Source organism: Phoenix dactylifera, chromosome 4 (genome assembly GCF_009389715.1).
Source record: "Phoenix dactylifera cultivar Barhee BC4 chromosome 4, palm_55x_up_171113_PBpolish2nd_filt_p, whole genome shotgun sequence".
Classification (NCBI taxonomy): Eukaryota; Viridiplantae; Streptophyta; class Magnoliopsida; order Arecales; family Arecaceae; genus Phoenix; species Phoenix dactylifera.
In genome coordinates, this window is record NC_052395.1 from 4,990,218 (window position 1) to 5,009,247 (window position 19,030).

General features: G+C 36.3%; 1 protein-coding gene across 2 annotated transcripts; it reads right to left on the bottom strand.

The window, feature by feature from the left end:
- Window positions 1-6,780: 6,780 nt before the first annotated feature.
- Window positions 6,781-17,254, bottom strand: LOC103696664 (probable glutamate carboxypeptidase LAMP1). 2 transcript variants are annotated; one of them, XM_008778350.2, is made up of 12 exons: window positions 16,140-17,233; window positions 15,911-15,978; window positions 13,326-13,407; window positions 13,078-13,170; window positions 12,748-12,900; window positions 12,386-12,454; window positions 12,139-12,226; window positions 9,135-9,218; window positions 7,966-8,054; window positions 7,522-7,638; window positions 7,308-7,448; window positions 6,781-7,200 (listed from the first exon to the last, which is right to left on the bottom strand). In XM_008778350.2, the coding sequence occupies exons 1-12, from the start codon at window positions 17,148-17,150 to the stop codon at window positions 7,018-7,020; spliced, it is 2,178 nt and encodes a 725-aa protein (XP_008776572.2). In that variant the 5' UTR covers window positions 17,151-17,233; the 3' UTR covers window positions 6,781-7,017. The 2 variants fall into 2 exon arrangements, with proteins under 2 accessions (XP_008776572.2, XP_038981297.1); XM_039125369.1 differs by lacking the exons at window positions 6,781-7,200; window positions 7,308-7,448; window positions 7,522-7,638 and having other exon boundaries at window positions 8,040-8,170; window positions 16,140-17,254.
- Between the last annotated feature and the right edge of the window lie 1,776 nt (window positions 17,255-19,030).

Sequence of the window (19,030 nt, forward strand, 5' to 3'; positions counted from 1 at the left end):
ATTGGATTTCTTGCTAGTTTTGATGGAATGCACGGCGACCCATGGGAGTGTTAAATTAAGATAGGGGTTGTATCTCTCTAAGCGGCCAGCGGACAGGAGAACCGGTTTAGATCCGGTGGAAATGATTTGTGGTATATTTTGGGAAACAAGTAATACTTATTCCAAAATAGTTCTCTAATTGGATTTCTTGCTAGTTTTGATGGAATGCACGACGACCCATGGGAGTGTTAAATTAAGATGGGAAACAAGTAATACTTATTCCAAAAAGTTCTCTAATTGGATTTCTTGCTAGTTTTGATGGAATGCACTACGACCCATGGGAGTGTTAAAGTAAGATAGGGATTGTATCTCTCTAATTGGTTCACCCACCGCACATATCTCTTAGCGCTCTGAACTCCACTATTTATCCATCTGCACATATCTCAAAATGATCGATGGATGATTCGACGGTGGACTGGTGCGAAGGAAGGTGAATCCTTCTTTCATGATACAACGCTGTTCCAAGTGTTGAACTAGACAATGGATTTAAGTGTGGTTGAGGTCTGCTGCAGTGGGAGAGAGCCCGTCTTGGTCCTTCAATCACTCAGCCATCCATGACCAGCATGATGACTATGATTGAATGGGTCTCACCGAGATACATAGGCAACAAATCTGCAAGACCCATCAGATCAAGATCGTTGTGCCAAATATGGGCAGCCGTGATCGGAGAACCGGCCCTTATTTCTTTTTCTTTTATGATTAGATGAAAGGAGGATATAAACTTCCTTAAACAGTGAAAAAAGAAGTTAAACAACAAAAATAGACCTAGGCCCGTATATACATAACTCCTAACCGATCTACAGCCATTAGATAAGCTAAGTCAAGATGAATTGGATCGCCTGCTGCTGAGCAGCTAGCCAGTTAGCCAGTCCGTAGCCTAATTTTCCTCTCTACAAAGATGAGAAACTGATCGCAACAAAATTAAGCTTCAATACTCCAAAGGATGGGGGTAGCTAAAAAAAGAGAGGGAAGGTTGATTAAAAACAAAAATCACAACTTAATTGTTTATTGCTAAACAGGAAAAATAAAATGTGCTGTCATGATCCACCAAAGTCACTTTCCAGCTTCTCTTAAAAACCTCCTTGAGGCTTGAACTCTTCTGAAGAGTCAAGAACTATAAAAGGAACAAGAGATGTTAGAGATATGATTGTAGAAGTAACAGGTAATTTTCAACGAAGGCGAACAGGAAGTGTCTCTCCTTGCTGCCTGACTCATGTCTCAAGACCTATTTTCTTTTTGTATGTGCGTGCATATGGTGTTTTATTAGTTACCAAATGCTTAGAAAACGTCATATCTGAGCTGAAATTATATGTATAAGAATTAAAGTGTGTGTGAATGTTTCTGAAAAAGCAAATATTTTTAATCTATCCATCTGATTAGGAAGTAGGCTGGTGTCTTGTAATCTTGGAACAAAGGCATCATAAGCGCAATAAAGAAGTAGAAAAAGTATTTTAGTGTTTACGCTTGTCTTCTAACTTGATTAGTAAGGCCGTGTTTGGGGGAGCTTTTGGAGGGCTAGAAAGCACTTTCTGGCCCTCCAAAAGTACTTTTAGATGAAAAACTGTGTTTGGTAAATTTTTCAAAAAACTGTTTCAGCTTTTGCGGGAAGCTGAAAACAGCTTTTGGGAGAAAGCTCCAATTTGGAGCTTTTGGGAGGAAGCTGTTTCAGCTTTTTCGGAAAGCTGTATTTTTGACAAAAATGCCCATATTAAAATAACATACTTACATAGTTTGTCCCTTTATAAACCTAAAAATCTGCTGGAGCCAAGAACCCTAGCCGTGAGACTCCTTTCCGTAAGAAAAGGTATTTTTCTTTTCAATTTTTGTATGCATCTCTTGAACCACATTTTAGAAGAAAAAAATTTTAATCATTTTCCATACCTTCCAAAATCAATCTATTGTTTTTTTTTTTTTTTTATCATCAACCTCGCGGCCCACGCTAAGGTCCTCCTCGAGCGTGGACCACGAAGAAGAGCCCCTAGACCGCGGAAAATTATTTTATGGGAAATTATTTTATACTAATAATTATAATATTTTATACCTTTATTTTTGTATTATACTGTAAATATAATATCATATTATATTATATCATAATACATTAATATGTTATGTTAAATAATTTAATATTATGTTATATTATGAAAAATTAATTTATACTAATAATTATAATATTTTATACCTTTATTTTTGTATTATACTATAAATATAATATCATATTATATTATATCATAATACATTAATATGTTATGTTAAATAATTTAATATTATGTTATATTATGGAAAATTAATTTATACTAATAATTATAATATTCTATACCTTTATTATTGTATTATACTATAAATATTATATTATATTACATTACATTATAATACATTAATATGTTATTTTAAATAATTTAATATTATGTTATATTATGGAAAATTAATTTATAATAATAATTATAATATTTTATACCTTTATTATTGTTTTATACTATAAATATTGTATTATATTACATTACATTATAATACATTAATATGTTATTTTAAATAATTTAATATTATGTTATATTATGAGAAATTAATTTATACTAATAATTATAATATTTTATACTTTTATTATTGTATTATACTATAAATATAATATATATTACATTATATCATAATACATTAATATGTTATGTTAAATAATTTAATATTATGTTATATTACCAAATATTAATTTACTCTAATAATTATATTACTATTATGCTATATTAACATAATATTATTTTATATTACAATAATATTATACTATATCGTATATTTATGTATTAATTTATGTTATGTTTTATTATGTTCTGTTGTATAATACTATGCAATGTCCTTTATGGTAATTTTGTCATACAAAAGTACTTTCTCAGTTTGTTTACCAAACACAAAACAAAGTACCACAGCACTTTACGAATATAGTTACCAAACAGCAAACAGCTTTTTATAACAGCTCTACTTCAGACAGCTCTACTTCCAACAGCTCTACTTCTAACAGCTCTACTGCCAACAGCTCCCCAAACAGGGCCTAAAAAATCTATGAACAAAATTAAACGGACGACGTCATCCTTTTTTTGAGAGGAAACTGATATCATCTTGTTTCCTTTGTTTCTTTTTTTTTTGTATGTTTATTGGAAGAAGATAAACAATGTTGAACAAAAATTCTCTAATATGCACAACAAAAAGTATAAGATAAGGTGGGCTTTCTATTTTGCACATGTGAAGTAAGGTCATTTGCATGGTATTCTCTCTTCTTCCTCATGAGGCTTTTTTCCTCATCCCCGAGTCCTTTCTCCTTCTACAAATCTTCTTATTTGTGAAGGTGTCCAAATATGGTGTTAAGCAGTACACAATACATGATCAGGTGATACACATCTAGCAAAATAGTTATCCAGCATCCTAATACATACCTCCAAGTAAATTGATATACTGTTTCTAAACCATGATGTTCTTCAGTATATATTATATTATCTGATGATACACACCTAGCAAAATAGTAATCTAGCATTCCAATACATATATCTGAATAAATTGATATATAGTTTCCAAAACATAGTGTTCATCAATATATACACCACATTGCTAGATGATACATACCTAACAAAATAGTCATTCAACATCTTAATATGACCGCATAGGTAAATCAATGCACAATTTTTATAATATGATGTTCAACAATACATAGTACATGGTTAAATGATACATATTCATCGGCTTCTAGATACATATTGTAAGCTTCTTTAATATACACTCAGTAGCAATCCAATACATATCTTTAGGCAACTTGATATACAGTCTCAAAACATGATGTTCGCCAGTATATGGTACATAGTCAGATGATATATAACTAGCAACATAATCACAATATATTAATACACATCTCAATGCAAATTGATACATAGTGCCCATAACAAGATGTTCACTAGTCCACACTACATGGCCAGGTGACACACCTAGCTTGCAAAATAGTCATATAGCATCCCAACACACACCTCTAGATAAATTGATATGTAGTTTACAGAATATAATGTTCACCAGTATACAGTACATAGCCAGTTGATACATACTCAACAATTTTCTAATACATACTATAATTCTTTGATCCTGAAAAAGAGAGATTTGAAGGAAAGAAATACGAGGAGGAGAAGGAAGGTTTCACGGATGAGAGAGATGGTGTGATGAGAAAGAGGACGGATTGATAGAGGCTTTGATGAGGAAGAAGAGAGGATGAGAGCGAACTACCTCTCTTTATGCATGTGATTTCCTTTTTTTTTTTTTCTTTTTTTCTTTTTTTGAGTCACGCAACCGACAGACTCCATTAATAATAGAAGTTTTGTCCCAATCTGATTTTTGGATTCTTTTTTAAGATAAGCACTATAGAATATGTGGCTAAATAGGAAGACCGCTCTATTTAATATTCTCTCAAGAGGAGAGAGTATCGATCACCCATACTATAATCTATGATTTGTACTTGGGACTCACTGTGTACGTCAGGTGGAGGAACCCCCGGACCAGGCCCAAGCCGGCAGAGCAGTGCCCCCTCACCGCGTTGCCAATCCTCTGGTGCCGCCCGTTCCCTGACGGCCGTCACGATCGCCTCCCCGGCGGACGGCGCCCCGACACCAGAAGCGACAGGATCCCCGGCATCAGCATCTACTTCAAGCTTGGATGCGCAAGTGAAGTTGCGCATACCCGGTGCATGCCTGAAAGCAAAAACGTTCTTTACGTTTGTGTGGTAGTGAACCCCAACATACACGCGAACCCGTCCTCCAGGCCTTTTAACGCATGCCTGGAAACCCAGTAGCTCAGTCGAACAATCCAAGGAGATGGAGAAATTGCTGAAAATATCATTAAGATTTCAATCCCAAGGTGTCCCACGTGTGTGACTGTGTGCGTGCAAAGAGAACTATTTTAGGCACTAATTAGGATGACCATACATGGTGTAGGTGTACAAGAATAATGTCTACTTCTGTTGGTAACGTTATGGAGAATGTTCGGCTGTTCGGAAGCATGAGACGCTCAGTCCAGGCCATGGAGATCTTCTACACCACAGCATTATAAGAATAACAAGGAGAGCTATCTGGGGACTTCTACCCATCAGTATCTCCTAGATGCTTGTAGACTGAATTGGAGTTTTTTTAAGGAGAAAGGGTTTTCCCGGATAAATCTTTGGATGACGGGATTTTGAGGCACATAAAACCGGGATGAGAATCTCAAAGGCACAATCCGAGCTGGAAGCAATGATAAAACTTCCGCAAGAAACAGTCCCAATTCCACCAGGCTTAGCGAAAGCAAATTCATATTACATTCAGTGTCACAGGAAATTCCCCTGTTGACGAGCCATCGTTCTGGGCATCTGCGATTGTACCTGGGAGAACACTAACGCCACAAAAGTGTGAATTAAGTAATTAACTGGTAACATAACACTAAGGACCTTAAGGAAACTTCAGTTATTATTTGTAGATAGACGCATTGCAGGAATGGTTACAAATACTTGGGGGGAGCAAGCAAAAAGTAAAAAAACCAAAAGAGGTTTGAGTTTAAGGCTCCATTTCACAAAACTGTTGGCACTAGAACTTTCGAAAGTAGAATTTTTATAAAAAGCTATTTGGTAACTACATTTCTAAAATGCCATGAAACTTTAATATGTGTTTAGTAAACAAACCGAGAAAGTACTTTTTGTATAATAAATTGATCGTAAATAACATTGTGTAGTATTATACAACAAAGCATCATAAAATATAATATATATTAATACATAAATATATAATATAATATAATATTACTTTGATATATTATAATATTATTATAATATAGTAATATAATATTGTATACTATAGCATAATAATATAACATAATTTGATATTATATAACATAACATAACAATGTATTATGATATAATGTAATATAATATTATATTTATAGTATAATACAATAATAAAAATATAAAATATTATAATTATTACCATTATATGTTAATATTTTATTAATATAATATTTTTATGAACTAATTTTTAGGCTTTTCATTTTTTTTGTTGGGACTCCTGCAAATTTTTATAATATAAAGAGACATTTTCTGTAACTATAATATTTTATTATTGGTATTTTGGTCCAAAAAGAAAAAAAATTATAAATCAAAATAATTTTCCAACGCATGCTAAAAATGCTTTTCCGAAAAAGCTCCATTTTGAAGGTTCTCCTAAGAAGCTATTTTAGATTTCTGGAAAACTAAAACAGCTTTCTGATTCTTTTACCAAACATCTTTATTCCATCCAAAAGTACTTTTAAAGGATCAGAAGTGCTTTTCGGTCCACTAAAAGCTCTGCCAAACGAAACCTAAGTCCTTTATCCCCTCATCGGGTGACTTAGTTCAGTACTCAATAAGCGAATATGCTTGCGAGACCATGTGATGGCTTTTGAGATTGAATTGCTTAATTCATGTTCTTCCTAACAGCACAATAACAATGCAAGTGGAAAAGCATGATACAATTACATCTTTAATTATTTGCTCAAGAAGTGAAAGAAACCGTTGAAGTTGATCCTTACCATGCCATGGTAGTCCAAGGCTCCAAGCTGTAAGGATACCCTTGCATGAACTCCATTTTGAAGAACCGAGAAGATCGTCAAACTGATTTCACGAGGTCTCATTCATGTTTCTTGTAACAGCACAATAGCACCAGAAGTGGAAAAGAATGATATAATTATATCTTTATAAATTATTTGCTCAAGAAATAAAAGGAACCGCAGAATTTGATTCTTACCATGATATGATAGTCCAAGCTGTAAGGATACCCTTAAAAAGTATTTGCTCAAGATATACAAACAAAGAGCAATATTAGATTCTTACCACAATTTGTTAACATTAGCTGTACAAATTGGTTGCATTTATTTCCTAGTAATTCACATGATTGTTCAGCTAATGAATCTGTACAAAAGCTTTGAACACCATTTAGATGGATTTGTGAACATTCATGTGAATTTCCCGTTCAAGACTAAAGCTGCTTGGGTCACAGCCCTGGCAGCCCTCCACACTTCATGCTGTACAAAACTCCATGAGTCCGAAGTGTTCGAGCTCTTTGCCTTCTCAATGGCATCATCAATGCCTGGATATGATTTAGATCCATAACTATTGTGCGTCGAAGGTCCATAAATCTGTTAAAATTATTTTCACAGCAGGAAAATTAGTACTGTAAAATATGAGATGTGTTTGAAGTTTACAATATTTATGCAAAATATATATTCTAAACGTAAAAACCTACCAGGTGCTTGTACCATTCTCTACCAAAAAGTCCATCCCTATCAGTAAATGCCCGCTCAGCCATCATCAACCTATCATTGAGCTCTCTGACTTTCAAAGGATCCTTCCTCCAATTCAATGACAAAAAATTCCTTTCTAGTGCCTAAAAATGCAACAAGACTGTTAATTAAAAACATCAATGATTTCAATTCAATCTTCTTTTGATTTAAGGATACCTTTCTTTGGTTGTCTATTTCGGTGGCTGCCTTCTTGAGCTCTTTTATAGACTTGTATAAGGGAGCAAAAGTTACAGGCATCCCCAATGCATCATCTTCTAATATCTTTGCGCTTCTCTGTCAATAAAAGGCACCGTCAGATTCTTCAGCTACCCAATTATGCATGAATTTAGGTGTTCATATGTGGCATGCACTCCAATCATGTTGGTAAATATGCAAGTCCTTTATATTGCTGAAGCCTGCAAATAAGCACTTGATCCCCATGTCGTGTTTCCATAAATGTATGTCGAAGCAACAGAATGCCAGGAGAAGTGTTGTCCCAGAAGAAAGGAATATATTGCAGACATACACCAATTGACACACATATTGATCTCAGTACGTTCAGATTGTTCTGCATATCTGCATGAATATCTGTACGTTGTGAGTTACAGGAGAAAATTATACCTGGAGCTCTGAAGCATAGGAGATGTAATTGAATGGCAAGAACTCCTCATCTGCAAGCCTCAAAGCAACCAGTCCCCAGAAGCTTGCCACTATATGAGATTGAAGAGATAAGGAATCAAAATGAATCTTCTCATGACCTTGAACTTAGCATGTGCCAATACTTCATATGGAACAGTTAATAACAAGATCCACAAACACTTTGATTCTGCCATTGTCATAAATAACTGGTGGTAAAAGAGGTGGAGTAGGAAAAAATGATGGTTTTTTGTTTCCATCACAGCAACATTAGCAAAGCTTCAGGTATATAAAATTAGTTTTTAAATATTATAACAAAAGCAAGAAACCTAAATTCCACAAGATGCTGGACTAATGTGAAACAGAATTAGGAATACATCACCATATAATTGCTAGACCAGGAAAGGGTGCTCTAATACTTCTGAGTTCTGACAGTCTGGTTTTGCAACATTTAGTACAATTAAAACCTCACAAAGATGGATTCCAACCAAAACCGATATTAGCATAATGGCCATATACATAGTAGCTTCTGAGGTAGCTCAGAAGTCAGACCTCTCATACACGTATAGTAAAAGAGCTGGAATTCAAATCAAAAGGTCAATTAGAAGGTCCCCAAAGAAAGCATACATATGGACCTCATGGGGGTACATCCTTGCAGAGAACAATTGTACAGTGTTTGGACTTTGGATGTCTGGGATAAGAAGTTGGAGGGTATCTGAATTTTGGGGAAATTAATTCCCAGACCTTGGAGACTTCCATTTAGGGCTTAGGCCTTGTTGACTGCCTGTTTTATTTCTCGCTCTTAGTTTTGCTGGCCATTTTCCTTTTTGTCCCTGGCCCATGTATAAATGTGTGCAAAACAGGCATAGCTGTGTGTAAAAGAGCAAGCCTAACTGTATATCAGGGGGTAAATGTTAAACAAAATTAGGTCAAGGTTTAACAGGAAATGGCAGCCAATGAAAGGACTGGGAATTCTACTGAAAAAAAAAAAAAACAGGAATCAATTTGTCATTACTTGGGCTAGGATGCCAACTAATTTTTTTAATATAAGACTGATGCTTCTTGTATGGCACAATGGGGCAACTAAACATCCCCAAAGGTGAAGCTGGAATTTTTCAGAACGGTCTGTACTGAAGTGAAATTGCATGGAGTACCTGCTACATGCCTATGGAACATAGGATCTCCAAATTTCTCCATCCATACAAAGTCATCATACATGGAATGATAAACTGGGTATCCTGAAAGAGATGTCAATCCTCAATTAGAGATGTTAAAATGAAAAAATATAAGAAAAGTGCTCCTAAAATATATAGATCTTAGGTTTCTAGCTATGTAATTTAATGCAAACAATATTGTAGTTTTTCATGATTTCAGTCATAGAAATATTTTATGTTTCTGATTCCTTTTTTGGTTTGTCAAACATACATAAAACAATGCAAGCATGATCTTCAAGTGTAAGAAGATTATCCTCAAGTACAAATATATAGAGGGAAGAAAATACAAGTATCGTAGATGAAGAAGTTCAAGCACTTATAACCCATGACAAGGCCTTGTGTAAACAAATTTTGCAGCTTGCTCGGAGGATACATGATATTTCTAACCCTCCACTTTCTTGTAGATGTTCACAAGATGAGGATACAAGATAGAGTGTATTCAGAGAAGAGGTTTGCCAATAGACATCCACCAGAACCCAATTTATCAGCAACTGACTTCAATATCCAGTTTTATGAACAAGGATACTATCCAACCAAAAAACCTCTTCATGATACTTAATGAACATTTCTTTTCTAAACTAGCACTTTGCAAACTCATACTTATAAATGATATTTTTCAAGGAAAAAAAGCGCAAGTTGTAAATAAGCAGCACCCTAAAAAGCATCTGCAATATGCAGGCATTTATGCAGTTGATATTTTTTAAAAATTTTTAAATATAAATGATATATAAATAATTAAAAATTAAAATTAATTCATTATAATTCAGAAATAAAAATAGAAATTTAAAATTAAATACACACATACACACTTGTTTGAGTGCATATTGTACAACTAGCAAAAGCTGCCATGCTATGCGTTGGAGTTTGTTTAGGTGAAAAACAAAGAATTTGGGAATATAATGATGAAGAGGTTATCATGTATCTCTATTTAGTTGGCAGCCATTTTATGTGCTATATGATAAGATTAGAAAAATAATGACAATTAATCTGAATTGTTGTTTCAACTTTCAAAGTTTATGAATTATAACCTTTATGTACTTTTTCAAACTTTCTAATCTTAAACTTTCATAAACTTTCATTTATAAAAAATGAGTTTAGAATTACAATTCCAACCTCACTTTTCAAATAAAAAAGTTTTATGATTCTTCTCCAGCTCTGATTTATGAAGGGATGTCCATAGTTCTCTCTCATTTTGCTTATTGAATGAATGGAAATACCACGCAAAATTTTAAAAAGAAAAACATTAAACAACCAAAATAGAAAATAACACAGACTGCATTATAAATCTAAAATACTCGAGCATCTAAAAGGGAAAATATGAATGCAGAACTAATCATTGGGGAAAAAAGTCTCTCATATGGAATTTAGGGGAAAACCCATAGATCGCTGCATACTCCAAGCATAAATAGAAGGCAAATGTTAGATTCCTGCAGCAATTGTCAGTCTAAAGTACTGGCCATCCAAACTACAAGAGGAAAAAAATTGATATGAGATCAGAAGAATAGCACATTTATACTTGTTGCCCATCAAGAATTCACAATAAAACAACCTTAAGTAGCTAAAACGACTAATTAATTATAAGAGTTACCTCATTCTTAACTGGCCAATGCCCACATTAAACCAAAGGCAAAATTGCTGTTTTCAAACTACTATCTAAGGAAAGGAGAAATAGTTGGCACAAACATTCCACAATGTCAAATGCCTAATTAGTCTTTCTCAGTCACCACGAACTAGCACAAGGCTCAGCTCAGCAAGATAAGGTTGGTTCCTCTCAATATCCTCCACGCCAGCACATGGCTCCATGCACCGAGCCAAGGCTCAACCCAGGAAGCCAAATATAAGCCATATCCATACTGAACCCAAACTTCAGCAACGAACAAAAAATAATTAACTATTTTAACGGAAGAAACATTTCATCAAACAAATGATGCTCCAAAACAATCTACACAAACCCTTGGAACGCAGGGGAAAAATCATCCAACACATGACGGTCAGCATTAGTTCACAAAACCAACCCAGCATATAATGCTTTCCCAACAATGAATGCTTGAAGATCCTGACCTCAACTAGAAGGGACCAAAACCGAAATCCTGCCCACTCTAACAAAATGGCCAGTTAGGTTGGGCCAATCCGTTGCTAAAAACAACACGTCCCTGAAACAATAGGGCAAAACATAGCCAGTTATCAAAGAATGACCACCCTGACCTAGAATCCTAGACACCAACCCCATCATCCTAATGGGTGAAACAATTTGTCAAACACATGATGCTTAACCTTGGAAGCACCAAGGGAAGGCATAAAAAAGAAAAAAACAAAAGCAAGCAAAGGAACGCAAGGGCCGTATAACACAGAAGGACATGTCTGGAATTAGAACTAATTGTGAGAGCAAAATTGTAATAAAAGTGCCCCACAGTATATTCTTGGAGTACGTCGTGGTGACTTTATATCTATAAGATAATGGTTAGTTCGATGTTCAACAGTTCAAGTATACCAATGAAACTTCTAAGTATAGTATTATATCCCAGCCGAACACACTTTCAAACCCCCGAGCACAAAATGGCCAGCAAGCAGTACTGCATTAGTTGCAGTACTGCATGGGTCAATACGTACAATGTCCATCTATCATTTATGACTATAGCTACTGGAATATTTAATTCCATCAGTAGAGTACTTTCTTCGTTAGTGTTCTTTCCGATCTCTCTCTCAATAATATATGTATTGGGGAAGCAATCAACCCATAAGGCAGCTTTGAAAGCATAGATTTTATGGAGAAGTTATTTCTCATACAGGGGGAGAACGCAGGTGTGTACCGCATAGAATCTCTTTCCTAAAATTATTAGCTAGTAGCTAAAGCGTGCTGAAAAGTATCTACGATAGAAGAAAGAAAATTAGGAAGTGAGATCATGAAAAGAGATTCAGACTTTTGGACAGACAAGAAAGTTACCTCCTCCAAAAATCATGTCAACTGATGGAACTCCGACGTGTTGGACAAAAGCCGCAAAATCTGATCCTCTACCACCTAATCTCCCAATCTTTCAATGGATTAAGGGAAAAGTTGGTTTTCAGTTATCAAGTATCAAAGCTAAAATTAACTGGGGATAAATATAAATACATATTATTTTCTCTGGAAATACATCAAAGTTAAATACAACTTTCAACACGGAAGCAAAGAAACAAATTTAACTACTCACCAGCGAAGAATAATTAGATGCAATCCATGATTCATATAATGTCTGAGAGGAATTGTCTGGATCTCGAACCTTAACAATAAAAACATAACAAACGTTATTAAGGTTTTATACAGAGAAAAGGCTGGTGATATAAATGCAATGCCTCTTTCGCAATGATTTCTAATATTCATCAGCTCATACACACTACTATTGTCAAGAGTCAAAGACTCCTATTACCATAAGCACAAAATTACTCACATATCTACAACTGTCCATCAACTGTCCACTTAAACTAATGTTTCTTGAATGTTGATGCTATTCTAAGTTTAAGTTTATGTTTGTTAAGTCAAAAAAAATTGACAGGAAATGACAATGCCATCCACCTTTTCACTTGCTTGTTTGAGCAGCTCATCAAGTTGCGGGGTTGCAGAGGCCTGGAATCCAGGACCAGAGACTGCACAATCAACATTCAGATAGGCAACAGCTCTTGAAGCTAACATCTCCCTGTTCTCTTCAACCCATTCTGTCGATCCTATCTGCAGAAAAGTACAGAGGTGATGGAATATGTCAAGTTACCAGCTATGTTACAAATGCGTAACTGAATGCGTGACCGTGCATGCATATGTGTGTATGTGTGACTGAGATAGATAGATAGATAGATAGATAGAGAGAGAGAGAGAGAGAGAGAGAGAGAGAGAGAGAGAGAGAGAGACCAAGCCGTACTCTTCTGCATCCCAATTACATAAAATAATGGTTCGTCGAGGTCTCCATCCTATCTTTTGCAGCTTCCCAAACCTCTGAGCTACCTAGAAAAAAGAATTTAGATAACAAGCTTACGTCAAAACAAATGTCAAAACATGACATTAATCAGTGAAATGAGGCGATGATTCATCCTGAAATTATTTAACTGAAACTGATACAGTTTTTGGATGAAGTATTGACTGTAAGAGGTTAGAGTTACCTCAAGTAAAGCTGCAGTTCCACTGCTGGGGTCAACTGCTCCAAACGTCCATGCATCACGATGATTACCTAGGAGAACATACCTGCAGGTATCGCCGGATGATGCTAAAGTAGGCCAACTTTTATTGCTGTAATTCATATGTGCTAGTTTGAAGGATAAAAATAACTATCGTACATCTTGAACTGCTTTCCATGATACTAGGCAAATAATACACACTACAAAACTACAGATTTTTATTGGCAAAAAATTCGATCATAAAGTATTTTACTTTCATCGCTACACGGTCCCTAAAGACCCGTGCTTAAAATTTTACTGCCCAAAATACAAAGTCGTTAGAAGAACTATTACATTTAGCGACGAAACACAAATGGTTGTTAAAGATAAATATTAGTGACGATTTTATTTGTCTCCAAAGATCAAAAAATTATTGCTAAATGGCCCAAAAATGACAATTTGATAAGAAATTAATGATTAAAAATGAGTTTTAATGATAATTTAGGCTCCGTTTGGAGGAGCTTTTGGAGGGCCAAAAAGCACTCCAAAAGTACTTTTGGATGAAAAGAACGTTTGGTAAAAATTTTGGAAAGTTGTTTTAGTTTTTTCAGAAAGCTAAAAACAGCTTTTTGGAAGAAGCTCTATTTTGAAATTTTTCGAAAAAGCTGTTTTGCGATTTTTCGAGAAGTTTTTTTGACCAAAATACCCATAATAAAATATAACAATTACATACTTTGTCTCTTTATAAATCTAAAAATCTGCTAGAGCCCTAACAAAGAACCCTAGCCATGAATCAGACTCCCTTCCATGCAAGAATAGGTATTTTTGTTTCCTATTATTATATTATACTATAAATATAATATTTTATTACATTATATCATAATACATTAATGTGTTATGTTAAATAATTTAATATTATGCTATATTATGAAAAATTAATGTACGCTAATAATTATAATATTTTTTATCTTTATTATTGTATTATACTATAAATATAATATTATATTACATAATATCATAATATATTGATATGTTATGTTAAATAATTTAATATTTATTAAATTATTATGCTATAGTATACAATATTATATTACTATATTATAATAATATTATATTACATTATAGTAATATTATACTATATCATATATTTATGTATTAATATGTGTTATATTTTATTATACTCTGTTGTATAATACTATGCAATGTCCTTTATAGTAATTTTGTCATACAAAAGTACTTTTTCAGTTTGTTTATCAAACACATGTTAAAATGCCACAGCATTTTAGAAATATAGTTATCAAATAACAAACAGCTTTTTATAAACCTCTACTTCAGAAAACTCTACTTTCAGTAGCTCTACTGCCAAAAGTTCTACTGCCAACAGCTCCTCAAATAGGGCCTTAATATTGTCACCGACAATCTTCTTTTGTTCGAATTTTTGTTGGGCACAAAAAGCTAATATAATTATTAATGAAATGAAAGTGGTCATTAAAGACAAACATTTGCACCGATTTTTTTTAATAACAAAAGATTGGAAATGGACATCTCGTTGCTACTAAGGAGAGAGAGACGTGATTATTACCACTTTGTTAGGCTAATCTTTTTTCAGAAAAAAGTGAGCCTCAAGTCGGAAAGAAACGGAGGAGAGAGGGGTAGTGAGAGGCAACACATTATTTTTTAAAAAATAATAATTTTCTGCAAACTTGATGCTGAGAGGCAACACATTATTTTTTGAAAAAAATAATAACTTTCTGCGAATATGACATTTTAATTTACAGTGCCGTATGTACTGTGTACTGAAAATGAGAGAAGGATAGCTTTATGCAAACTATATTTCGTACAATCTCCAACGATCTAAAATTATTTTTGAATTGGAACCAAATAATTAAAATTTTATTTTTAGATTTAAAATTATTTTTGACAGTGTAAACAAACCCTCAAGCATGCACTTAATATCCTACTAAGGCTCTTCAGAAATTTTGGCACAGTAAGTCTTTAGTCTCTCCTCCAAACAGACATCCACATGACTTTTAGAATGGTCAATCAGACTACATATTCCAATGATCTTAGCAGCCCAAAGCAAGTGCTCAACCACAAAACCACACTCAACAATTTGACAGGGATATGGATCAAATTCATCCTAATTTCCTCAACTGACCACCAAATTCTCTCTAGATCATTAAACATGCTCCGCTATTAAAGTCCAATCATAAGATTCATTTCCAAATTCCAATAAAGCTTGCGCCAAAACCTCAAATCTCATCTGTTTTACTTGACAAATGCATGCATGCGATTTCCATAAGCATTGCCGAATTATTTTTTTTTCTTTTTGTGCTCCCTTCCATCATCCAGGCAGCATCTCGATCTAATTGAAGTATTAATTACATAATTCCTCCCATCCTGCTTTCTGTTTTTTACTTTTTGGTAACTTACAAAGAAATTTGTTTTATACTCTCCACCCACCACAAACAGTCAGAAGATCCTGAAATTTGTTTAAGTCATCTTGTTTTAATAAACTATAAGAAAACTAAATCTAACCCCAAATAACGATAACGATGCCATTTTAAAATAATACAAGCGACAAAACTTACCGGTCAGGTTCTTCCTCCCCTTGGATCACCGCAAAGACATTTTGGATTGTTGGCAATGTTTCATCTCCCTAACATTTCCGTAAGTGATGAGGCCGCCGGTAACATTTCAGTAAACATACCACCATACAAGTCCAAAAAAAGATAATAAAATTAAAAAGAGAGCGATAATCCAGAAGAAACCTAGGAGATCACCATCAATCAGATGATCCCGAGTGACACTCCAACTTACAATGTATGTGAGGTTGAGGAAACCAGGACCCGGCCCGAGCCGGTACAGGGGCGCCCCCTCGCCGCCCTGCCAATCATCGGCCGCCACCTGTCCCCCGATGGTTTTCAGGATCGCCTCCCCGTCCCGGGCCGACACCGGCAGCGATGGGATCCCCGGCACCAGCCCGCTCGCCGCCACCTCCGCAGCGCTCCACCGCTCACACCCGCGGGTGCTCGCCCACCCGGGCGTCGTCGGGTCGCCAACCCCCTGGGACGTGGTCCCTACCTGCACACCGCTCGCCGGCATCCCTGGTCCCTCCGGGAACCGCCCCCGCCCGCCGCCGCCGTAGTCCTTGGCGTCCGTGAACACCACCGCCGCCGCCGCCCCGGCGTCCTTCGCGTTCTTTATGATGTCCCCGCGATATATCTTACCGTACCTCGCGAGGACCACCGCGCCGGTGACGTTCACACCCGCGGCCCTCAGAGCGGCAAAGTCCTCCAGGCGGCCGTAGTTGGCGTAGGCAGCCGGGCCGGCGGCGGCGCCGGAGCGGGCGTAGGCGTGGAAGGTGGGGAGCACCTCCTTCGCCACATCGGCGTAGGGGTCGCCCGGGTAGATCTCCTGGACGAGGTCGAAGGCCAGGGTGGGACCCGGGGAAGGCGGCGGGAAGGGGGAGAGGATGAGGGAGCGGCCGAGGGGGTAGGTGAGGAAGACGTCGTATAAGACAGAGTGGGCGGGAAGGGAGGAGGAGGAGAGAACGGTGAGGACGTAGGCGGCGGTAGCGGCGTTGGCCGGGGTGCCGGCGACGTGGGGGCGGCGGGTGAGGGCGAGGAGGTGGCGGGCGACGGTGGCGTTGTTGGAGAAAGAGAGGAAGAGGGAGTGGTAGGTGGATTTGGAGGAAGGAGAGATAGTAAGGTGGAAAACGAGAAGGATGGTGAAGGCGGTGAGCAGAAGTCGTGCGATGGCAGATCTGGTGATGGTGGTGGCGGCGGCGGCGGAGTGAGTGAGAAGTGGGATTTCTGCAAGGCGAGGCATTTCCTCTCCCTCTCTCTCTCTCTCTCTCTCTCTCACTCTTTGAAATGAGTTTGGGCAGGAGGGTGGGCTGAACAAGAGTGGGATTGGCATTTGGCCGTGATGCTACAATTTCTTTTGTTATTTTTTTATGTCATTTTCCCGTGCTACCGTAGCATTACTCTTTTTGATAATGGATGTAATGATATCTATTTATTTTATACTTTTATTTGAATATATTTCTACATGGTTAGATGTTTAGTATAAATGAAGTTGAAGGGGACAACACTAAGGGGTTGACGAATTTACGGGGTTTTTGTTTGGACATCCATGTCTGTCCATGGAGCTTTTGTTGGAAATTGATGCAAGCTCAAGACCTCAGGGCTTTTTCTATTCTAGTTGAAAGAGTCTTTTGTTTGTTTTTAAGTTGCACGAGTTAGTAGCCTAGCTATATTAATAGGTTTTGTTTTAACTGTTTCCTTGTATGGTGGTCATGCCGTTGATTTGAATACAAGTTCCCTGTCTGTGCTGTCTACTTCACCTGTGTTGTCTTTCTTTGGGTTGTACTGTTCTCCTTTTCCATCATAGGAAATTAGTAGCTGTAGCTACTCTTGTTCCAAGCTCAATTTCAACATTTAGTATCAGAGCTTTAGGTTCATTCTACCCGGGCAGGAAGGAAGAAGAGTGGGAATCGTCAGCAGTACGAGTTCTCCTCAAGTTTCTTGCTGAAGTTGAGAGGTAATCTCTACTTGTTACCGATTTATTAGAAGTCTGTGTGAAGTAGTCATGACAAACAGCAACTCTCTCAATATTTCTCAGACTTTGATACCTATTTTCAATGGAGGTTTGTATGAGTTTTGGAGTATTAAGATTAGAACATTTTTTATTTCATTAGACTTGTGGGATTTGGTTGAGAATGGTTATGTAGCACCAGATGATGAGGCAAGGCTTACAGCAACACAAAAGACAGAGCTGAAGGAGAACAGAAATAAGGATGCTAAGGCACTAGTAGCACTACAACAAGCTGTCACAGATTCTATCTTTCCGAGGATTGCTGCAGCAACTAAATCCAAAGAAGCTTGGAACATATTAAAGAAAGAGTATCAAGGATCGGATAAGGTAATCTCAGTAAAATTTCAAACCTTTCGGCGTGATCTTGAAAACTTATGCATGAAAGAAACACAATCAGTGCAAGAATTTTTCTCTAGAAGTTTTGTTATAATCAATCAAATGAGATCGCTTGGAGAAAATGTTTCTGACCAAAAGGTTGTTAAAAAAATTCTACGAAGTCTGCCATCTAAGTTTGATCATATAGTTGCAGCCATGGAAGAATCAAAAGATTTGTCTGATTACTCTCTTAACCAGCTAATGGGTTCATTGCAAGCTCATGAACAACGACTTAATAGGTCGGCTGAAAAAAATGTTGAACAAGCTTTTAGTTTAAAGTTGGAGATCTCTAATCAGCAGAAAACTGCATGCTAAACCCCTTGAAAGTTATGAGCCAAAGTTTGCAGGAAGAGGCCGTGGAAGAGGTTCTTACCGAGGAAGAGGTGGTAACCAGGGCGAGGCAGAGGAAGATCTTCATTCACAGAACACAGAAGCTTTAATAATGAGCAAGGTAACCGCTATGCTAATGTCCAATGTAATTTTTGTAAGAGGTATGGTCATATTGAACGTTTTTGTAGAAAAAAGTCTGAACAACAAGCTAATTTTACTGAAGAACAAATGGATGATAACAATCTCTTTCTAACATGTTGTAATGTTAAAGAGAATAAGAATGATATCTGGCTATTAGATAGTGGTTGCAGCAATCATATGACAGGCTTGAAAGGAATCTTCAAAAATATTGATGAATCAGTAAAATTGCAAGTTCAACTTGGAGATGGCAAACAAGTTCCAGCTGC